At 44.3% G+C, this 25,194-nt stretch overlaps 1 protein-coding gene across 1 annotated transcript in view; it reads left to right on the top strand.

The window, feature by feature from the left end:
• LOC124553250 (ankyrin repeat domain-containing protein 65-like) overlaps positions 1–25,194 on the top strand; it is a 76,810-nt gene that overhangs the window by 14,255 nt on the left and 37,361 nt on the right. Inside the window, exon 2 of the mRNA XM_047127137.1 lies at positions 19,007–19,158. Coding sequence (XP_046983093.1) covers positions 19,007–19,158 — 152 coding nt within the window. The remainder of the gene's footprint in view (positions 1–19,006; positions 19,159–25,194) is intronic.

Below are 25,194 nucleotides of genomic sequence, written 5' to 3'. Positions count from 1 at the left end.
ATTGCGCAACAAGTGGTCAAGCATACTTGCACCGAATACTTGATCGTGCATGCTTGTCGAGCTTGCAGTATGTGCATTGTGTGGAGCCCTTGACACAGTACGCATGTTTAAGGCCCCTACACATGCACCAGTTTATCAGCCCACACATGTCTCCACTGACTGCACCCGGCGATTACAGTCCCGCACTGTTGTTGTGATTTCGTTGGTTGGTTGATTTGGGGGAGGCGACCACACAGCGAGGTCATCACTCTCATCGGATGAGGGAAGGATGGGGAAGGAAATCGGCCGTGTCTTTTCAAAGGAATCGTGCTGGCACTTACCTGAAGTGATTTAGGGAAATCATGTAAAACCTAAATCAGGATGGCCGGATGTGGGTTTGAAACATCGTCCTCCCGAGTGGGACTCGAATGTGCTAACCACTGCGCCACCTCGCTCGGTACAATTATTTGTTTATCTAACTTTATGTTTTACGCTCCGTAACGTAGCGGTAGCATTACCGCCTACCATGCAGGGGGCCCGGGTTCGATTCCCAGCAGGGGACTGGGTGTTGTGTGTCCATCATCATTTTCATTATCATTGACTCGCAAGTCACCGAAGTGGCGTCAACTAAAAAGGACTTGCAATAAGGCAGCCGAACTCCCCCGAATGGGACCTCCCGGCCAACGGTGCTATATTATCATTTCATTTCATTTTTTTATATTTATATTTTAGAGCAGGGCTTCCCAACCTTTCCAGCTGGCAGACCCCTTCTTCAGTCGAAAATCCATGGTGGACCCCTAGTCACTCAAGAGCACAGTAACTTTAAATTTCAGAGCGAAACCCATGGGAACTAAAAGCTTGTTAATGCAAGTGCCATGTTCCCAGTAACCCCCCCCCCCCCCTCGATGTATTAATAGTCTTTTGTTTAGAGACAAATGAAAACAACTTGGAATTAACGATCCAATTTGAATTCCCACTGCATCCAGACACTTACTAGTGGAATTACTCCCTTTGTTCAACACACTATAGCCTGATTAAAATTACTTGGTAATTGACATTTCACACGTTGGAGTTGCCTTCCTCCAAGAGCAATCAACGTCACGCCCAAACTGTTCACTGTTGACAAGCTGCCGCCTGTGGTCTGTTCACTTCCACTGTTTGGCTACTGTTGTGTAAGGAGCATGCATATTTAATAACAGTCATGTGTGTGTGTGTGTGTGTGGTTTTCTGTGAAATCCGAAGAAAAATGTTCAAATGTATGTAAAGTCTATGCAACTTAACTGCTGAGGTCATCAGTCCCTAGTCTTACACACTATTAACCTAAGTTTAACTTCCGCTAAGGACAACACACACACACACACACACACACACACACACACACACGAGGGAGGGCTCCAACCTCCGGCAGGCGCCTCAGACTGTGCGGCTATTCCACGCAGCTGTGAAGAAAAGAGGGAGACTCATGATTCGGGATACAAACACATCACGAAAGAAAAAAGGCCAAGGAATTGCCTTAAAAGGACTATTGTGACATCTGTTGCGCAATGTGTGGGAATACATTCATCCTGTTTACATGCGTTTCGAAAACCGGATTTCGTAAGTCGATGTCCCAGTTCCGCTTTTGGTTGGTCAGGTGAACACTTCAAAATCGATTCTGGAAATCTGCTTTTATAAAGCCGCTTTCCAGTTCCACAATCGATTTTCTTGTCCATGTAACTCGGAAATTCTAGTTATTTTTACATCTTTGCGTATAGTCTGTCGGTAAACTGAAGAGCGAGCGCGCGAGTCCCCACTCTGCCAACCCAGCTACGCCACAGGGCGCTTCTACAGGCTGTTCCACAACGTAGTACAGACCCTGCCGCGGGACGCGCTTTAAATCTGTGACGACGCCGTGTACAGATACGTCCCGGCTGCGTTTGTTTTTAGACAAATGCGTTAAGAGTATAAGGAAAACAAAAGACGATAGCTTCTTCGAAACAAAGCATTATAGAGTAAATAATATTAACGGAAGTCAGGATTCTACTACAAACATAGAACCGAATGCCTATTCATATGAATGTACGTTCCTCTATTCGTAAGACGAACCAGATATAGTGCAATCAGTCTGTAGAATTTAAGGCTTGTTCTTACTTTGTGTTTCTACTAAAAGGTAGAAGTTTTCTTTGAAGGACTGCATTAAAACTTAACAATTCTTGCAACATGAAGAGTGTTTAAAAAGTAGCGAGAAATTTATAATTACGTGTGTTGTATTAGTTCGATTCGCACTGTTTTTTTTGTCACTGTCTTCGTAAACATGTCTGAAAAGCATTACCAGGTAAATCCCATTTCACGCAATATCTTGTGTAAAACATCTTTCTGCAACGAAAATGTATTTTTTGTTTCACGCCAGTGAGTAATTTCCGTAATGTGGGCATTATTTTTTGGTTTATGTAAAAGTCCTCCATCGTTTGTCGAATGACCGATTTTGTGAAACTGTCTATAACGATGAGTTTCCTCCCTAAATTATTAGTAAATAATGCGCCATGCGCCTTGTTTTCGCGTTCCTTCCTTATGCGTCCTATTTTGGCGAGGCTGACGTTTGCATATACTGCTGCCCTTTGATTGGGACTGGTAATATTAGCCAACAGTTCTTTCTGTGTCGCCTCCTTAACACAAGCTGTAATAACGTTAGAGACGATCGAACGCTCGCTCTGCGCAAATATCTCCTTCGTATTCTGCACATTTTCTTGCAATGCAGGGCGATTATCCATCACTTCCGGATACTGAAGTTTATCCATGGGTACACAAAGTCAACTGACTGAGACTGGCAACTAAGATCCCACGAACAGAAACGACGTATATCATTGCACGCCGAACTACACCGCTAGATAGGTAACGGGCAACTGATTTTGGGTTGCCCTGTAGGCCAGTGGCAGGGATCTTCCGGGAAAGGCCACTTCCCCCACCAAAAGCGCTGCTCGCTCTTGAGTTTTCAGCCCGACTATGTCTATTGAATGGCAGCTGTCAGTCCATAGCCAGCAGCTAGCAGGTGCCATTGCAACAGTGTACTGTCAGTTGGTAGCTGGCAGCTGGCAGGCAGCGTGGCAACAGTTTAGCCACAGCTGACAACTACTACTTGGACACTACATCGTGGCAGTCAGCCTCTACTGTAAACAAATTATGAAAACAAACAAACAGACTCTCTTGTTTCTATATAAGAAGACAAAGCATTTCACAGAACGCAAGACCTTTTTTTTCTCAAAGGAAACAATTCTGGCAGAGGAGGTTTACCTTTTAAAAGGTGGCACGTGAAAAGTCATCATTTTTTTACGCTCGCAGCCAGTTGCCACAATGTAGTGTCGGAGTAATAGCAAGAAATTGTAATTGAAGTATAGGCAGGCCATATTTTTAACTGAGAGGACGGAATATATTATAGAGAAAAGAAATTAGCTTTACAGATCATTTTAATTTTCGTAACAAAAATATCAATGCCAACAGAATTCAATTAATAATTATTTTGTAAATGATAGAAGACAGAAACAAAATTCCTTCATAGTTCAGGTACATTCACTGAGCATCTACGAAGAAAAATGCTTTCTTCTTTACTATGGATGAGGCTGTAGGAGTAATAATCGAATCCTAATGTGATGGTTGAGGGTGCTTCTGCTGACACAATTTTGAAAAGGTGGGTTCAATTCTTGACGACTGGAGACAGATGTCTGGTTCCACATCTAGACAGCTTCGGTACTTAGTTTTGTGGGCAGCATAGATCGAGAATCCAGATTCACACATGTATGTTGTGGCACACGGAAGAAGTACACGTTTTGCCTTTTCAACAAGGGGGTAATATTTCTTGTTCTCCAAACGGATCTAAAAGTTTGAGTAACCGTCAATGTCAAAACTTGATTTCAAGGTAGGGTCTGTGGCAATTTCTGTCAACAACTCATATCCATTTGATGATAGAATGTTCGGCTTTTTGGATACAGTGAATGGGTTGACCCCATTCGTATTTCTGCAGCTTCTCATCTTCAGCTGTTGGGAAATAAGGCTCCAACAATGACATCAAGCTTCGGAGATGTTACAGGATTTGATGAAACAAATTCTTCCCAAGCGCCAATGTTTTGTTTTTCAAAAACTCCTTGAGAAGAGGAAAACACTCGACCTCCCACTCCTCAACACTCTCTGCCCAAAAATTGATTTTCGTCTTGAATGCTCGAACTTTGTCGAGAGCAGTGACCTTTGTTTCACTTTGCCCTTGGACTGAAATATTCATTTGGAGAAAATATCTGACAAATAGGCAAGTATACATTGCCAATTTTCGTCATTAACAAGATCTGCTAATTTGGTGTTATGCTCCAAACGGAAAGCTAAGACTTCCAATCTTAATTCGTACAACCGAGAGAGTGCATGTTCCCACGTGAGAGCCACCTCCCTCCTGTGTGGAAAAGCAGGGAACGATGGAGGCTTCCCATATCTTCACACAGTATTGTGAAGCGTCTTGACTTCACCGGTCTTGATTTTATGTAGTTAATGATTCGAATGGATTCGTCTAAAACTTCCTTGAACGAAACAGGCATTTGTTTCGTAGCTAAAGCGTATCTGTGAGGAGCACAATGACTACTGCTGCAATTCTTTTATTTTCGTTATTGCTCCGACTGCAGGACCCGTCATAGCTTTTGCATCATCTATGCAATTTAGACCATGAAACTTCGTTGGTCCTTAAAAAATCATCCAATAGACGGAATATTTCAGCACCTGTTGTGTTGTCAGGTAGTGGTCTACACAGTATGAGGTCCTCAAAACATCCAGAATATTCATAACGGACAAAAGCCAATAAAATCGCTAATCCTGCAACATCAGTGGATTCATCTATCTGCAGAGAAAATGGATGCGAGAAACAAGAGTGTCTTTCACACCATTTGACATGTCAACAATGCGTCTCTTGACAGTATTGTTTGATAATGGCACCGAAGATACAAGCTTTACTGCCTTTTTGTCTAGCATGCAAGAAACAATATCATTAACAAACGGCTTTATGAGATTTTCTGCAACGGTATGAGCTTTGCGTGTTTTTGTCTCTCGATAACTAACCAAGAAAGAAGCTTTTAATGAATTTTCATTAGTTGTTTTTGCATGAGTTTTCATGCAGTGCTGAGAAGCAGCTAGTTTGGCACTCTTCCTTTTGAAAAAATCGATGTCGTTAGCCTGAAAATCCGGGCGAGTACCTTTAAAATGGCGGCGCAATTTAACTGGAACCATTGAACTGTTCGGAAGGACTCGCGCACAAATTACACACTGAGCTTTACCATTGTTTGTCTCCATAAAGCCCATTTCTAAATAGCTTTCGTTGTATTTACACTTCTTGGTTATTCCACTGCCACAGGATATTGCAACCAATGGTGTACTTGCTACGTTTTCACATAATAAATCCGACTGTGGAGCTTCTTGTGATTGTTCTTCCTTTGGTCGTCCGCGCTCCTCATTGATTTCAACTGGAAACTTCCCTTATTGTGAAGGCGATAGAGAAACTGCACCCTTCTTCAATGATCCTGACTTCAGCCACCGATCCATGTTAGAAGTAATAAACTGGTCAAAAATCGACTTATGAAATAGGCAATGCACTGACAAAGCAAGTTTAACATTTAATGATGCCTGGGACCGCATACATGTCAGCGAGCACTGTGATTGGTCGACAAAGCTCGCTCCGCGCATGCGTAAAAGGTTTCAGCGCATCTAGCACCGTGAGCCGGCGCACAAATGACCCCCGTATTGTTGCAAAACAGTCGATCAGAGAAGCCGTGTATGCGTTCTCACTTAGGAACCGCAAAGGCTGCTTGGGAATACGACATGAAGTAAAAGTACACGTTTTTCACACGAGAAAAAGTGATGAATTTGATTTTCACATTTTTATTCAATAATTTTACTCGTTATTTTACACGATTTGGTGAAGGGTTGCCGCGGACCCCCTAGAAAGAGCCGGCGGACCCCTAAGGGGTGCGCGGACCACACGTTGGGAAGCCCTGATTTAGAGATAACAAGGCCCAAAGATCTGAGAGAAAGCTACTGCCAACGAAATAACTAAAGCGCTCTGGTACCTAACGAGCTGGGAGCTGATGATTTTCGTAACTATCTAACAATGAACGAAACATGTATTTCGGAGCTGCTAAATATCATGAAATCATTCTTAAGCAAAAAGAATGCAGTCATGAAACCTTTCTTAGGGAAAAAGAACACAGTCATGAAAGAGGCTGTGAAGTGTAAGGAGAGGCTGTTAGCTGATTTTCTGTTTCTAACCAGTGGCAGAAGTTAAGAGGACCTCAGATTCAGTGCTGTTGAATCCCTACAATTATTACACAAGCAATTCCTGAAACCTGCAACGTCGTTTATAGTTAACAAACCAAATAAATCATGCTGGAGCAAAATAAATAAAACAAAATATGTTCCTGTACACTTAATTTTTTTTTTTTTACGTATGTAGCGTAAAAGATGCCCCCGTAAGTTTAAGAAACTCGTTTGAAATGAGAAGAAGAAAGACAACAAATGGCGGTGCTGCACATCATATAACAAATGCAACAACAGATACACAGGGGCTATCAAAAAGAATCATCCGATTTGGCACATGTATATTTCTGAAACTAAAAATCATATACAGTGAATTTTGTTTTATGATGAACGGGAAACTCGAAAAGCTTTTTTTAAAAACTTTTTATACCTGTTCAATATGCCCCACCCCCTCCCCCTTGAGACGTACGGAATAAGTCAATTTGATATTCGAGTTGTTCCCACACCGCAGCGAGATTGTCTTGAGTTACAGCTTCTACAGCTGCTGTTATCCGAAGAGTTCATTCATTGTCGTTGGTAACGAAGGCACATAGACAGTCTTTCATAAACCCCCACAAGAAATACACTCCTGGAAATTGAAATAAGAACACCGTGAATTCATTGTCCCAGGAAGGGGAAACTCGAGCTGCACGGCGAACGGATTTCTGCGGACTCCTTGGGAAACTATGGCGGAGGCGTTCGACGACTGTGTCAGACGCTCGGGGACGGCCCGGCGATTTGCCTTGACGCAAACAACCTGTTTCGCGGAATTGTTCATGCCGTCGTCTAATGCTCTGTGCTGTAGGAGGATCCACACCGTACCTAGCACGAAAGTCACGCTGAACAGTTATTAGTGACCCGCACTGCGCAAAATGTAGAACACAAAACGCTCTTCTGTCGTCCCGACACCATTTTTACTAGAACTGAAATGGGCGCACACTGCAGCTACCTAGCGGGAACCTTGTTAAACTCGAGAGTTTTCTCTTTCCAACAGTACGTCGTTCACGCACGTATCTCAAATAACATTATAGTTATGATTCTCTCAGATCGGATGTTTCTTTCTGATACGCCGTGTATCAGCATGCAACAATTGTAAAATAATTCTGACACTTTGCTCTTCTTAGCAGAATGGTTGGATATGGGCTCTACACCGATAACAATGAAGCTAGTATGTTTTATGAATAAACATCCATTGACTATCTGTATTTCGGCTTCACTTCCGAAATGTATCGGGAATGAAATATAAGGTCTAATCTACTTCGATTTTTAGACTTCATTTCCGATAATTATCAGAAATAAAACTTAAGAGCCGAAATGGAGAAGGTCGATGGACTTCAGTTCATAAAATACATGTCTCTCATGCTGTGTGACACATAAACCAATACGGATTCGTTAAAACTTCAAACAAGTGCTTCATTTCTTGCAGCTCTCCTGCTATGCTCCTCGCTCGACGTTACCGATAAACATCTGCAGCCTGTAAATTTCTTCAGGAACTCTGTCAAACCGAGCGAGGTGGCGCAGTGGTTAGCACACTGGACTCCCATTCGGGAGGACGACGGTTCAATCCCGCGTCCGGTCATCCTGATTTAGGTTTTCCGTGATTTCCCTAAATCGCTCCAGGCAAATGCCGGGATGGTTCCTTTGAAAGGGCACGGCCGACTTCCTTCCCTAATCCGATGAGACCGATGACCTCGCAGTTAGGTCTCTTCCCCCAACCAACAAACCAACCAACTCTGTCAAAATTTCGGCCACCTCTCACTCTGTAGCGCGGCATTGAATCCTGCGCCAGTGACAATAGACGGAGTTTTGTCGGGCGGTTGGCACGTCAGCGCTACACACTACGCGATTTGTTGGGTGAAGGGGTCTAGGGCTCGGCTGTAGCGTGATTCTACCCGCCCGACGGCCGACAGGGGAAAGTTCGTCGGTCGGTCGGTCAGTCGGTCGGTCAAAACTCGTACACTCGTCCAATCCGTCGGTCGGCAGGTCTGTTGCTGCGCGTGTATCGCCCTTTTGCAGAACAAATAAATTTTCGTAATCAGCTCTTGGCTCGAATCCGTGAGTACCCCTTTTCATAGCGACGTTCGTTCTTCTGAAAATGCGGCATCATTAGAGCAGTTGGCAGGACTGACCGCGTGGCACTCGTGAGATCGACACTCTGTGCGTCGTTCGATTGGACACAGTGGTGGTGGCAGCGGTGTGATGAGTTACACTGTGCTGCACATAGGTAGTTTCCCCGTCTCAACCGAATTAATAAGGTAAGAAGTACTTCTTTTCATTCTTGCGCGTGCTTTACACTTACTTTGCGCAGCGATGGTATTTTCCTGTTCTCTTTTTATTTCACCGTCGAGGCTAAACGGAACAAGATATCCTGTTGAAATGGTTACTCCCGAACTTCTTATTGCTAACCATAACTGTTGTCTCATAAATCCCGCTGCTTGACAGATTTCAGGTACGAAAAGTGTAGCGTGAACTGGAAGGGAGGTCTTGTCTTGTGCTCTCGCCATTTTGATGAGAAAACTGGAAACTGAATGTAATGCTGTACTTCTACGAATCTGCTGGAAAAATCCTTCTTAGTAAGGAATAACGGGGTAATATTTGCGTGGTGGACCTCCTGCATTTCTCATAGTTCATTAGCGGTAGATGAACATAATATACATCAGACTAAGAGAAACGTGCCATTATGTATTACATATTTTCTGAATTTATCCAGCACTTTTAATTTGTATAACGGAAAGGTGCGTTTTATATGGCAGAGTACCTTTAAATGTAGCACGAAAATAAACATCAGGCTACTCTACAGTTCAATCTCTTACCACATTCGTTGGTTTCTAGAACTCTTCCAAATTAGCACTCTTCAATCTAAACTAGAAATAGAGCTATGCTGTAGATTAGTTTGGCACCACATCCAGAAGTTCAGTGGGCTGTGGGATGAGGTGGGTCCCTAAATCGCACTTAGCCAATAAAGATACGTGATGATAGAAGAAATATCTTTCGCAGTGGAACAAAAAGTTTCCCTTAGAAGTACTGGATAAGACAAAACTTGAATCACTGCTGGGTGTAAAAAAACTTGTCAAGGCACTGCTTTGTATTGGCTACTGCTATGGTCTGTTGTTGCAGTTACCGGTCGAGATGGTACCATTGTGCGTTTTTGAGAGTTCCTGAACACACAATCACATAAACAGCATATTTTAGCAGCATATGACGTAATGGAAACCACTAGTAATAGCACTTGGCTGCGTAAACATTTAGTCCAATATGGCTCCCGCTCAGTTCGCTTCCAGTAATAGTATGATGTGTCAGCGAAGCACACCATCGTTGTTACTCAAATGCGTCGTGTTACTGCTGGCCACTTTACAATTTACTTTCGATATTCAGGATATTTTAGAATGACGTTCTTGGTGTCAAACTAATGTTGCATAGTCAGGTCAGACTGTCCCATTCCAATTGTATCCTGACTATTGCTGTTAGTGCAGGCTTAGATGAATTACCAAACGGGTGTGGAGTTTCTAATGTGCAAACTTTCACAGCTTTTGTCGTGCTTAGAATGTTGAATGGCCTGAATTTAGTCTTTTATTGTCAATCGCTTTTCTAAAAACCTTGACTGGCTCGTTTGCTTAATAACAAGCAATCTGTGGTAGAACTTCAGCGGACATCTAGCAGCTACTGAAACACAAGGACGTGTAATTACATTCATCTCTGATAGCAAAAGGTAGCCATGATATATTTCTACTTCTAAAAAGCATAAAATTTGCTATCCCGTGCGCTATACGGAAACGGGAGGTGTCTGATTGCATAAGATATCGGGTGCAGTGATGGACCTTCGTTCGCTAAACATCGTACTGACATTCCTCGTAAGAAAATAAACGACGCCACAACGAAATAAAAAACGTGGGCGGTATGCACGGTAACAGAGCCAACGAATTTGTGTTCTCAGGTTCCAAAGCATCCACCAGCTGGGAACAGTTGCAGAACCCGGAAAAAAGACCATACTAAAACAGAATCGGTTTTCTACTAATGCGTGAGTGAATAAGAGGGACAGTATTTCGCATTATAAATGTGATTTCACACTTAACAGTATAAGCAGTCCTACTCAGCGTTTTCTGACATCGCCTATTATTCGCGGCACCCAACGATACCAATATTAGGCTACATGGCAGCCAAAGATGTATCGCAAAAGCTATTGCTGTAGTGCGTGCCAGGATAAACACTAAGACTAAAAAAAATTTCATCCTAAACAAGACTGATAAACTAACTGAATATAATAATTCCTTCGACAATCAACATAGCATTGCTTCTCATACACACCTTTAACTGAATTTCTCTCGAAACCAACGAAAATACGGCAAACAGTGCTATAAAGAAAATTACTCACCAAGAAGTGGCGTCACAGCATCCACTAAGGTTCCTATAAGCACGAGCTGGCGTATCCGCCATTTTTTTCCCAGAGCTCTGAAGTGTAAAGTTTCTGCAGTGCTATAGGATTTGCGTCACGGCACTTTAGCACGAAATTATGGGTGGTTGTGCTGCCATAAACTTGCTTTAACCATTCCAGAAGTAGATTTAGTAAGGTTCGTTCCCCAGAGGATTCGGAGAGAAGGAAAAAAATGGACTTAACTGTCGTCGCGAAATCTGGGAACCCGGATGGAGCCCACAGTTATGTATTTTAAGTAAATATTTGACCTGAAGCAATATTTAATAGTAAAAATCGTATGATATTCGAATGTAGGTTTTTGTTTAGTTTTGAAAGTACTACCATTTACCAGAGATTTTGCCTGTAGGAGTTAGCATCCCCAAAATATCAACAAAGCAAAACATTCCAGAACATACAGTATTTAGAGTACAATATGTGCGTCTTACAGTATATTGACAGTTATTAATCAACTACGAGCCACGATTGCTTAAGATTTTTATTTAAATAACCGTTTCCGGCAGAATTAGGCCTAAACTGCCGTCATCGGATCTGTATCACAATAGTAACCGTAACTCTTCAGAGCCACCTACTATTTTTGAAGTTGAGAAAGCTCGCCAGTTCCACTACCGGCATTTCTCAATAGGAACACAACATAAAACATTAAGCCCCTGGGTTGATAGGGCCTAGGTCACGTCAAAAGCTGTACTCAATTTAATACTGCGGAAACCGGTCTTCTAAGTAAAAATTTTAAGCTATCTTGGCTTGTATGTCAATAACTCGTAGATATCAGATCGCCCCTCAGAAGTCACAATGACGAACTTTAATACTCACAGTGCCTCTGTAGTAATGTTTGCAGTCTCTGTAGGGTTGGCAGGCCTGTAGTACGTAGGGCTGTACCTTGAAATGGGCATTTGGTATTGTCAGAGATAGGTACCTCATATCATTCAAGAAAAGCATAATATTTAAAACATATGCAATTTTACCCTTTGTCAACTTTAGCCATTTTCCAAATTTACAGATCACTTGTGCTTTACCTTGGAGAAGGAACTGTGTAGTGTCTGTTAAGTATGTTCTTGTGTGTCCTGAAAATTTAACAAAGGAGCCTTCATTTGATAAAAGTGCCGTGTTTGGTGAATTTCGTATTTATGCTTGGTTATTTCGCAAATATACACTTTAGATGTAGCTGCGCCAACTCGTACTTACAGGAGCCTGGTACATGATTTAATAAACGTCATTATCGAATATTTAATTTGAATTCCACGAAGAAAATAAAACAGTACGCTATTGTATCACAGAAATATACATGATTCTTGCACCTTTATTCTTCATTCAGACAGCAAAGAAAAGCAGCATCCACAGCTGTAGAATTGAACCATTAGACGGCTTCCAGAAAGATTTATCATACAACTAAAGCGGTATTTTTCATCATCGTACAGGTTTAATGAGTGAAATGTAATGAGTTTATCCAGACTGGAAGTTACTTTAACGTACATTAAGAGTAGACTGGTACAAAAGATTTCGTTCACAAACGTGTGACGGAACAGTTTCCACGCGACATCCGCTTTCCTGTGATGTGAAGTGCAAAAAACAAATTGCCCGCATAGATGCCAGATAATATTCGTTCTTTGTGAAACCGATTTGTATTTGGTAACTATCGTCCTTCAAATTGTGTACTGCGGAAGTGCGGAACATCATAGTAAACTTTAAATGTACGGAAATACTGGGAAATGCGCTACCAGCGAATAAGTGAGTTGCGTAGTGCCTACTGCCATGTTAGGTTTGATACGTGCTCATAACGTACAGCGAAATGTTCATTGGACATTTGTCTATTTGTAATCTGTATTCTCGAAATTTCGTTGTTCCATAGATTTATAATTGAAAGTGCGTGATATATGGAGCGAATATATACTTTCGGCCATCAGTCTTTTACCTGGACCTTTATTACGTTCACCCATACACTGGTTTCTCCAACTTAAAACCAAAACGCTACAGATCAGTCACCACAGAAAGATGACGATGGGGGAGGGGGAGAAGCGGTGACAACTGTCACACATCTAATCGATGAATGTTCCCGTTCAAGAGGAAAACAAAGTGCGTTAGTGTCGGCGGCCGAGGAATATCTTGCGTCGAAAGCAGGCGAGCGCAAGTGAACAGCGTTCGGCCGTGTTCGGATTCGCTCGGGTTTCTCTGGTCGCCTCTTCAGCGAAGCATCAGTGAAAGTTAGGGTAAATCTTTAGTCTGTTTACTTCTGTTGTCGACGTGAGTTGCGTGACAGAATGTGTATTATGCACTGAAGCACCAAAGAAACTGGTATAGGCATGCGTATTCAAATACAGAGATATGTAAACAGGCACAATACGGCGCTGCGGTTGGCAACGCCTGTATAAGACAGCAAGGGTCTGGCGCAGTTGTTAGATCGGCTGCTGCTGCTACAATGGCAGGTAACGTAGTCGGCGCGCGAGCGATGAGACACGGCATATACGAGATAGCGATGAAGTGGGGATTTTCCTATACGACCATTTGACGAGTGTAACGGGCATATCAGGAATCTTGTTAAACTTCAAACCTCAAACATCGCTGCGGCCGGAAAAAGATCCTGCAAGAACGGAACCAATGACGGCTGAAGAGAATCGTTCAACGTGACAGAAGTGCAACCCTTCCGCAAACTACTGCAGATTTCAGTACTGGTACATCAACAAGTCGGTGAACGAAACATTACCGATATGGGCTTTAGGAGCCGGAAGCCTATTAGTCTGGGCCCGCCAACACACACTGGACTGTTAATGACTGGAAACATTTTGCGTGGTCTGAAAAGTCGCGTTTCAAATTGTATTGAGCGGATGGACGTGTACGCGTACGGAGACAACCTCATGAATCCATGGACCCTGCATATGAGCAGGGGACTGTTCAAGCTGGTGGAGGCTCTGCAATGGTGTGGGGCGCGTGCATTTGGAATGATATGGGACCCCTGATAAGTCTAGATGCGACTGATAGATCACATGTACCTAAGCATCCTGTCGATAAATGTCAACTGTGCTTTCTGACATACTTGGGCAATTACAATAGGACAATGCGACACCCGCACGTCCAGTAATGCTACAAAGTACCTCCAGGAACACTCTTCCGAATTTAAACACTTCCCTTGGCCACCAAACTCGAAGACCTGAACATTGTTGAGCATATCCGCGGTGTCTTGCTAGGTGCTGTTCAGATAGCCACCCCCTCGTACTCTTGGGAATTTGTGATGATTCATGGTGTCAATTCACTCCAGCACTATTTCAGATATTAGTAGAGTCCGTGCTACGTAGTGTTGCGGCACTTCTGCGTGCGCGAGGGGGCCCTGGCGATATTAGGCAGGTGTACCTTCGGTGTACATGCTTTTGGGATCCCTGAGTCCACAGCTCAAATGCTGATGCAAAGAAATATGATTCACAGAAAACTGTAAAGCAGTCAACGGTCCAAGCTGGGAGTTGAGAAAGACGCTAAATTCATTCCAGGCTGCTATCCACCAGGAACGGACTGAATAAGCACAAACTTCGACTTTTCTGTTATTAAAACAGAAAAGCGCGATACATTTATTGAAGTTAAACAAGTGAATGTGTTACTACGATAAATATTAAAAATACACGTTCATTTGCGTTGCTTACGTTCATGGTAGCTGCAGTTACATGGCTGGTGTATCAGTGCGATGTTAGCTGCTTTTGGATGGCAAAAGAAAATGTTTACCTGGCATCGCAGTATCTGCCGTGATCCACGAAGATATGCAAATATTTTAATGTTATTCTACAAGTAAAACTAAAGGGAAAAAAACTCATATAAACACAGGTCCACAAATGTTTAAGTAGTTAGGCTAATAAAAGATTTTGCCTGGAATTAAGCAACTTCGCTAATACCAAGCCATCGCTAAACTCTACAAGGTAAAGCACGATTTCCATTTATTTTGTTGTTATTGATCTGACGAATCTAATAAAACGTGTTCCAGACGTGTATGTGCAGTAGTTTTCCAGAACATCCAGAGAACCAAAGACGTAATTTCGTAAAATTTTTAATGAACTGCCTACTTGGCCCAATCTGTTTCTAAGTTCCAGAGAACTGCAGTTTTCAACAGAAGCTGTAGAGAATTTAATTTTTTGGAAACTGATGGTAATAACATTAACTGAAACAGTGTCAGATAATCTGCTTTTATTAATACAATAGCACACGTGAATTCATGTTAAACCGAAAAAAAACAAAGCTCAGTGTTACAGAAGTTACACGGTTAAAATTTCACAACACAGTGACAACAAATGTTCAAAAATGTGTCTTCAGAGTTCAATGCATTTAGCTGCACATGTGTGACTAGATTTTGTTGCTCGTTTGTTTCACAGGGTTGTTCGTAATTTCATCTATTGCATTCATAATGCAAGTAATGCCTCACGTGTATTGATTTGTGCTCGTAAACTTTCTACCATCCCCATACACAAAAATCCATTGGTGTTAAATCGGGCGATCTGGGTGGGCACAGACGTGTAGCACCACGACCAATCCATTTCTGGGGAAAATGTTCATTTAAACGTGTAGTAACGGCGTTCGTCAAATGTGGACGCGGCGTCATGTTGAAAATACATTTGCAATCGCGTAGAAACAGGAACATCTTCGAGCAAGAAGGGCATTCTTTTTGAAGGAATTGTTCGTACGTCTCGCCAGTTATACGTCCTGGGAAAATGAATGGTCCATTATACCACACTCCACACGTTTATGCTAAGTCGCTGCTCGAAATTGCGTTGCACTGTTGCATGTGGGTTTGCTTCAGACCATACGTGTTAGTTATGTAAATTTTTTTATACCATCTCGAGTAAACTGTGCCTCATTAGTAAATGAAATGTATTTGTGTAACCGCCGATTAGGATTTAACCAGATGCACAACTCCAAGCGAAGGGCAGGATCTCCCGGATGTACATGATGCATATTTTGTTTATGGTAAGGATACAGATTATTGTACTTCAGAGTACGCCATACCTTAGATTGTGAAATGCCTAATCGTTGAGAGATACGTCGTGTACTGTTTATCCGGGCTACGATGAACAGCATCCATAATATCCTCGTCGTCTTCGCGTATTGAGCACTCGTACTCATTATGAACGCTAGGTAGAGAATATATCTCAAGTAACATTCGAAATACTCCACTAATGGTTCGTGCATTCGGAATCCTCAGAGTTGGATAACGTAAGCGATATTCGTTAACTGCAGCCGTAGCTTTATCACATTTGTCATAAACACCATATCGGCGTATTCCTCTATCGTAAATTTCAAAGGCATCCCTCTTTCATAAATAATCTAAGAGCTACAGAAGTTACTATGTGGTTTCACATAAACTGTTATGTTCTTTCATTAAGCAATACAGAAAACTAACTCGTTTCAAGGTTAGGAAACGACAGAAACAACTAGCGGTTGACAACAATGACATAAAAGTTTCTACATTCTTAATGGGAAGTAAACAAATTTAGTTGTATAATCTTTGCTTCTCTGGATGTTGTGGAAAACTACTGCAGACACACGCCTGGGACATGTTTTATTAGATTCACCAGATCAGTAAAAAAATAAATGGAAATTGTGCTTTACTTTGACCTCGTGCGGTTTTGCGATTCCTTCATATTAGCAAAGTTGCTGAATGTCAGGCAAAATCTTTTATTAGCCGTAACTAAACATTTGCGGACCTATCTTCGTATGAACTTTTTGCTTTAGTTCTACGTGTAGAATAACATTAAAATATTTGCATATCTTCGTGAATCACCCTGTATAGCAGATATCGAGTAGTGTGACGCGTGAGTATTTATAGTCCGTTGATGATAATTTATTAACGTTATATCCCTTACACGTTCAATAAAATCCTTGAAATACTTTGCGTATGTCGGCGCAGACATCCGAAGCTATGAGATGTAGCAGCTAGGGAAATGCGAAACAATCATTAACATTGATTCCAGCTGCTAACACAAAGTGTAAGTGCCCGCTTTTCTTTAGGATATGTTCGTGCTCGGTAATTACTGTTGTGCTTTTAAATTCCGTCCTGTTACCGGAAGTCAAAGGAAAACTTCAACCGACACACAGTCACAGTTCTGAACTGATTCTAAGGGAAGTTGTAGTTAAGTTTTACTGCCGTCTCCACACACACATCACTCTTAGGTAAAAATAAAGCCAACTAAATAGTCTTCTACCTACGCTACTTTTTCTTTCTTCATCAGAAACAGCGTGCACGACATTCAAAATTCTCTTTCACTAATGTTTCCTGTCGTGGCTTTCACTGTGGCGTGGTATCGTGTGTGCGAATTACTAGCTGCAGAGAACGGTGGCGCAGCGCTCACGCCTTATGCTTGTTACATAGATTTCGCTTGCCCCCCGGACCCCCACCCTCATCACCATAGTGTAACGGCTTGTTCAGGTGCCAGTTAATGCTAGTGAACACTGACGAATCGATCTGAGAATGCTCGCCGACTTGTGTTCGGTTCCATTCGCTCCTATGTAAACGGGTAAAGGACTGTTAGGACTCAAACTGCCGTAGACATTAGAGGTCGTTACAAACAGAGCACGCGCTCGGATTAGCAAAGGACGAGGAAGGAAATCGGCCGTGCCATTTGAAAGGAACCACCCTGGCCGTCACCTGGATTGCTTCAGGGGAATCACAGGAAACCTAAATCAGGACGGCCGCTCACGGGTTTGAACCGCCGTCCTCCCGAATGCGAGTTCAGTGTGCGCCATCTCGCTCGATCCGTCCAGGCCACGATCTAAGTGTGTGGAACCAGTTTCCAACTGTTCTGTAATCACTACCTCCTGAAGGCAATCGGTTTGTCAGCTGTTCCACCATAGGTTGAATTTAGCACATTACTGAACTTTCCAACGCAATTTAAGTTAGACTTCTGAAAGAGACCGCATCCAGCTACAGATACCTTTCCAGAAGGTTTTACTGCCACGACGTGTTTAGGACCATTGTAGCCACCGTAAGAGGCATGTAGACCCCTGGTGTAATTTTCCAGTGAACGATGGCTTACCTCATTTCTCCCTATTCAGTTTTGAACGGTGGCACAAAATGTTAGTGTACATAGCATGTACACACAAAATAGTCAACTTTGCGACGGGACTATTTTATAATAGGCTTCACAGATGAACGGTCGGGTGTGTGTTTCATACCTAGTGTTTTTATTTAAAAGCTTATAAACTGTGCTAAAAGATTAAGGCTCCCTGAAGTTCGGCATAACAGCACAAAACTGTTGAGGAAACTAAAATAAAACTCTGATAAATTTTTTTTTTGCTGGGCACAGAATTCAGCAAGATACGGCATGGATAATAAACTTTCCAAAGTCACTCTTTAAACACTCATTTTTAAAATGGCAAAACATAAATATTTAATTTTTTAAGTATTTTAAGCAGAGCAAGTGACAATAAAACATATATTGATATGGCAAAGTTGAAACTTCCACTTTGAACAATTTATACATGACTGTGCTTAAACTGACATAAAATATTTTTTAGCGCAACGCAATCTATCAAAGATCCCTGCAAAAGAATGGCCCTGACTAACATTAACCTATACCTTTCACAAATCACTTACCTCACAAAAATCTTAGCTACTCAAGCTACTGCAATACAGCGAGCGCCACTACTGCCAGCTAAATAAAAGATTCAAACTACTGAAGGCACTAACTACTGATAGGGATAGTTAGCAAATGAAAGATATTAATAGAGAACAAACAATGTATTTACCTTAATATCATCACAAGTCATAATATATATATCAGTTCATGACAAATTACAAACCTCCGCCATCTCTCTCCCCACATCCACCACTGCTGGCGGCTCACCTCCAACTGCGCAACGCTACGCGCTGTTAACATCCAGCTGCCCCTCTACAATGGCAGACAACAATGCAAACTAGCCACAGACTGCACACCACACAGCCAGTGATTTTCATACAGAGGTGGCGTTACCAATAAAAAAACCTAAACAGCCTACTTACAAAGTGTTCTGTAAATGTGTGCTGTGTGATTAACTACTAAAATCTTCAGAAAAGTGGAAATCTTGAAACTTGATGAGGCAATAAAATTAAACACTATAGGTGATTTATATTATTCTCGTGTGTGTGTGTGTGTGTGTGTGTGTGTGTGTGTGTGTGTGTGTGTGTGTGTGTGTGTGTGTGTGTGGGGGGGGGGGGGGTGGACCTAGTAGTTTATTCCATTTAAACACATCAAAATGACAAACATGTCAATTAGAAATCGTCCAACAGGTGATTGCCATCCTGTGGAAACTATATAGACCCACCGATATCCGATGTATATGTTTCAGACCGTGACTGTGATGGCAGAGTCTGGGAGAGGCAGCCAGGCAGGTGGCCAGGGCGGGCAGCTGGAGTCTGGCGACGGAGCAGGCGTGGGGCAGCCGGCGGCGCCCGAGGCTGCAGCGAAAGAGTCTGCTGAGGCACAGGCACCAGAAAGCAGGTACTCACTACGCAACATTTTATGCGCTATCAGCGCACGCAATAGTCACGCCGCTTTTCTGCCGGCTGTGTTCACACAGGATGCAGCAAGCTGAGCATTTCAGATTAAAGAAAATATACAGTGTGGCAATTGTTGACCTATATGAAATATAGTCATAAGTTAAGATCGGTTTGTGCTAGGTCGTTCAAACTGCACGGTTAGCCTCGGGGCATGATGGGAGCTGGTATGCGCATGTGCATGCGCCTTGTTGTCGGCCATTTGCACGTGAAAATATCGCAGTACAGCGTGCCTGAGGTTATAGCGCTTGTGAAGCCCTACTATGCGAGTAATAAGGGCCCTGCTGCGGCTCAAAGGAAGCTCGCGACCGCGTTGAAGCTGAAGACAGCGGGTGCAAGTGTGCTAACAATCAAGAACTTTATTTGCAAGTTCGAGAGGACGGGTAGTGTTCGTGATGAGTTTTTTGTTTTTGTTAGTTTTAGGGCGCAAAACTGCTACGGTCATCAGCGCCTTGTCCGTGGATTAAGAAAAGGTAAAAAACACCAATTGGAAATCAGCAGCAGTGGGAGCGAAAAGAAAGTGGGAAACTAAAAAACAGAAGGAAAGCTTAGAAAATCACTATAGAATGGGGGTTGCTTGTCCCCGAAAAGAGCTTCAAATGACTGATGTCATCTCACTGACACTAACAAACTCGAGGACGCGATCGGCAGAGTCCGTGTCCTCTGCTAAAATGGAAGATCTACATCTGCATCCATACTCCGCAAGCCACCTGACGGTGTGTGGCGGAGGGTACCTTGAGTACCTCTATCGGTTCTCCCTTCTATTCCAGTCTCGTATTGTTCATGGAAAGGAGGATTGTCGGTATGCTTCTGTGTCGGCTCTAATCTCTGATCTTATCCTCATGGTCTCTTCGCGAGATATACGTAGGAGGGAGCAATATACTGCTTGACTCCTCGGGAAGGTATGTTCTCGAAACTTCAACAAAAGCCCATACCGAGCTACTGAGCGTCTCTCCTGCAGAGTCTTCCACTGGAGTTTATCATCTCCGTGACGCTTTAGCGATTGCTAAATGATCCTGTAACGAAGTGCGCTGCTCTCCGTTGGATCTTCTCTCTCTCTTCTATCGACCCTATCTGGTACAGATCCCACACTACTGAGCAGTATTCAAGCAGTGGGCGAACAAGCGTACTGGAACCTACTTCCTTTGTTTTCGGATTGCATTTCCTTAGGATTCCTCCAATGAATCTGTCTGGCATCTGCTTTACCGACGATCAACTTTATATGATCATTCTATTTTAAATCACTCCTAATGTGTACTCCCAGATAATTTATGGAATAACTGCTTCCAGTTGCTGACCTGCTATATTGTAGCTAAATGATAAGCGACCTTTCTTTCTGTGCATTCGCAGCACATTACACTTGTCTGCATTGAAATTCAATTGCCATTCCCTGCACCATGCGTCAATTCGCTGCAGATCCTCCTGCTTTTCAGTACAATTTCCCCCCCCCCACCCCCCCCCACCCCCAGGGGATCCACAACTCTTTTGTGGATACGTGCGTAGCGAGCATGGGACCCCGAGCTCATGTGGCCTTCCTTCCTTTCCGGGCTGCATACCTTCCCTTTCCGCATCCTTCCCCATCCCCCATCTTGGCCCCCCCCCCTCACCTCTGGCTCTTTCCTTCCCTTTCTCCCCCTCTGGGAGTATGGTTTGTGCCTACGTCTGGAGAAGGACGCGTGTAAATGCACCGCATTCTTCGCCTTCCTTGCTTGTATGTCTTCATCCTTCCTTTGTCCTTCTCTTTGCCTTACCTCTACTCTTTACCCTTTTCTCCGCTGCGGCGTTTGAGATCTCTCTTCTTTCCTTTCCCTTTCTCTTTTTTCCTCGCTGTGCGTGTCTGAAGGCTGACCCACGCATTTCCGTGCGTAGCCGGTGATGGGGTAATGAAGTGGACTGACAAGGCAGCCAGTCCACAGTGACGGGTAGCCGATAGAAAGGCACGCGTACACACTCACGCCGACGGGCGTCAATTCTGGAACAGGATAACTATTGAATGGTAGCAAGAAAAGTACGTAGCTGCTTTATACTTAACTTTATTATTTGATGACTACAGCATTCTTCTTGAGACATTTATACTATAACTCTCAAAGTAGGTAAGGCTAATGGCGCCTTGCTAGGTCGTAGCCATGGACTTAGCAGAAGGCTATTCTAACTGGCTCTCGGCAAATGAGAGGAAGGCTTCGTCCGTATGGTCGCTAGCAATCTCCTCGTACAACTGGGGCGAGTGCTATATCGTCTCTCGAGACCTGCCTTGTGGTGGCGCTAGGTCTGCGATCACACAGTGGCGACACGCGGGTCCGACATGTACTAAATGGACCGCGGCCGATTTAAGCTACCACCTAGCAAGTGTGGTGTCTGGCGGTGACACCACAGGTAACGCGTAATTCCATGCCCCGGGTAGACAGGTAGGACACGTACGTACCACCTGGTAACGGCCAGGCCCAGGGAGGGGTGATTACCCGAGCTGATATCTTCCGAAAGTGCCGATTGGTCCCTCCGTCCGTTTGTCGGGAGGTGTGACCTGAGGTGTGAACAATCACCTAAGGCGGGAGTGCCCTCAGAGGACCCGTACAAGGGAGGAGCGCGCCATCGGAGACGCCGGTAATCATGGGAGATACTTCCACAATGGTTTCCTCATCTTCCACTATGTCTGCTCACAAGTGTAAGTTCACTGAGTCTCAGCCACAAACAGTTCTTCCATCGTTGCCGCAGTTCCTTGTTGTTTCTCAGTCTGACGAAGGTCACGACTTCTCCAAGATCAACCCTTTCATTATTCAGAAAGGCGTCTTAGCAGTTGCAGGTCCTGTAAAGTCTTGTTCCAGATTATGGAATGGCACCTTGTTGTTGGAAACAGTCAGTGCCCTCCAGGCACAAAAATTGTTGTGTACGTCACTACTACACACCTTCCCTGTCCAGGTGGAAGCGCACCGCACATTAAATTCCTCACGTGGAGTCGTTTATACATGCCCCCTCGACGGATTGTCTGACGAGGAAATTCAACACTACCTGTCTAACCAGGGCGTGACGGCTGTTCATAGTCATGAAAAGGGTTGACACGAACATCGTTCCAACCTGAACTGTCTTCTTTACATTTGACAGAGTTCAACTCCCATCGAATACAAAACTGGGCTGTGAGACAATTTCCGTTCACCCTTATGTCCCAAAGCCTACGCGTTGCTATCGGTGTCAGCGGTTCAATCACACCAGCCAGTCCTGTTCCAATCCGGCCAAATGTGTTACGTGTGGCAAGGATGCCCATGAGGGTGCTTGTCCACCTCCATCCCCTCGCTGCATCAACTGTATGGGTGACCACGCTGCTTCCTCTCGAGATTGTCCCGTTTTTAAGGACGAAAAGCTCATTCAGGAAATTAGAGTAAAGGAAAAGGTGTCTACCTTTGCTGCTCGAAAATTATTCGCCAGTCTACAGCCCACCGTGCCTCAGAACGGAAAATACAGCACTGTCCTTGCTTCTCCTCGGCCAACAAAGGAGGCGGCCACGCAGACTTGTGACCTACCCTTTAGTGCCACGGTCGTCAGATCGGCCAGCGCAAAGATCGCCCGTTCAACCTCACCACTTTCGCCTGCTCACTCTCTGGCTCACCCTTCTTCGAGTTCTGCTAAATCTCGAGCCCAAAAGTCAGACACCAAGACTTCGAAAAAAGAGCATACTCGTGAAGAGATTTTACGTACGGCAACTTCCCAACCATCGGTTCGTCCTTCCTCTAAACATCATACTTCCAAGAAGGCTACAAAGAAACCCAGTTCCTCTCCTTCTCCGCCAAGGCGTGTCCCATCTACAGCACCACCTGGCGGAAATCGCCCTCGGCCGTCTTCTGTGTCGCCGAGGCGCACTGCTGGCGGCAGATCAACTGGCCGATCGCTGGTGGCAGGAGCTGCTCCTGACCAACCTATGGATCAGGATCTTCTGCCTTCGGCTGAATGCCATTCCATGCTGTCGGTCGCAAGCTCAGAGCAGTCGTTGAGTGTACAGCGACCTTGGTCACACTCCTCCATTTTCTGTTCACCCTATGTCCATTATCCACTGGAATATCCGCGGTATTCGAGCCAATCGTGATGAATTGTCGATCCTCTTACGATCCTACTCTCCGGTCATCTTCTGTCTTCAGGAAACAAAGCTGCGTCCCCATGACTGCTTTGTTCTCCCTCATTTTCAGTCCGTCCAATATGATCTCCCCTCTGTTGAAGGCACTCCAGCACATGGACTCGTGATTCTTCTCCATGAAAATCTCCATTATCACCCAATCCATTTAAACACTTCCTTCCAAGCTGTCGCCGTCCATCTTTCCCTTTCTGGATACACTTTCTCTCTTCGTACTGTATACATTCCATCGTCCACACCAATGGCACGAGCTGATCTCCTTCATCTTCTTGGTCAGCTTCCACCCCCATATTTGCTGGTTGGGGACTTAAATGCCCACCACCCGCTTTGGGGTTCTCCACATCCTTGTCCATGTGGCTCACTATTGCTAGACGTCTTCCACCAAGCAGATCTAGTTAGCCTCAACACTGGGGTCCCTACATTTTTGTCGGCCTCCACGACAAATTTATCTCATTTGGACCTTGCGGTCGGTACTGTTCCGCTAGCTATGCGCTTCGAATGGTTCGCCCTTGATGATACACACTCGAGTGACCACTTTTCATGTGTCCTTAGACTGCAGCCTCAACTGCCCTACATGCGCCCGCGACGCTGGAAGTTTTCCCAAGCCGATTGGACACTTTTTTCGTCTCTAGCGTCATTCGATGACCGTCACTTTCCCAGCGTCGACGATGAGGTCACACATATTACCGACGTTACTCTTACAGCTGCGGAACATTCAATACCACGCACCTCCGAATTGCCTCGGCGCCCCCCAGTTCCTTGGTGGAACGAGGCATGCCGTGATGCAATACATGAGCGGCGACGTGCTCTCCGCGTTTTCAGACACCATCCTAGTTTGGCCAACTGTATCCGCTATAAGCAGTTCCGTGCGCGATGCCGTCGCGTCATCCGCGATAGCAAGAAGGCAAGCTGGAAATTCTTTATTAGCTCATTTAACACCTTCACTCCCTCCTCGGAAGTTAGGAGTCGGCTTCGACGGTTCTCAGGCGCGCCTAGTTTCTCCCCGGTCTCTGGGGTCACTGTCGCGCATGACACATTAGTGGACCCCGTCGCAATTTCTAACTCGTTGGGTCAGCACTTTGCTGAGATTTCGAGCTCTTCAAATTACCCGCCAGCGTTTCTCCCGAAGAAACGTGCAGCGGAAGTGCGACCTCTTGCTTTCTTCTCTCAAAATCGCGAAAGCTACAATACTGTTTTCTCCTTTCGGGAACTCCAACATGCACTCTCTTCTCGCTCCTCCGCCCCAGGACCGGATGGTATCCACGTCCAAATGTTGCTGCATTTATCAACCCATAGTCTGCGTTACCTCCTTCGCCTTTATAATCGAATTTGAACCGACAGTACTTTTCCCAGACGATGGCGGGAAGCTATCGTCGTTCCTGTTCCGAAACCTGGAAAGGACAAACATCTCCCCTCTAGCTATCGCCCCATTTCTCTCACGAGTAGTGTCTCCAAGGTTTTGGAGCGTATGGTGAATTACCGTTTAGCGTGGTGGCTGGAATCCTGCAGTCTTTTAACACCTGCCCAATGCGGATTCCGAAAGCATCGTTCTGCAGTTGACCATCTTGTTGCTCTCTCCGCTTATATCATGAACGATTTTCTCCGGGAACGCCAAACGGTAGCAATATTTTTTGATCTGGAGAGAGCATACGATACCTGTTGGAGGACAGGCATCCTCCGCACACTGTTCTCTTGGGGCTTTCGAGGTCGGCTGCTCCTTTTTCTTCGCGAATTTATGGCAGAGCGCACATTTAGGGTGCGGGTGAACACTACTCTCTCCAGTACTTTCTCCCAAGAAAACGGGGTACCCCAGGGCTCCGTGCTGAGTGTTGTACTGTTTGCCATTGCCATCAATCCCAT

Source organism: Schistocerca americana, chromosome 11 (assembly GCF_021461395.2).
Source record: "Schistocerca americana isolate TAMUIC-IGC-003095 chromosome 11, iqSchAmer2.1, whole genome shotgun sequence".
Lineage (NCBI taxonomy): Eukaryota > Metazoa > Arthropoda > Insecta > Orthoptera > Acrididae > Schistocerca > Schistocerca americana.
Note: the sequence above shows the minus strand (reverse complement) of the source record. Positions and strands in the feature narration are given on the sequence as shown.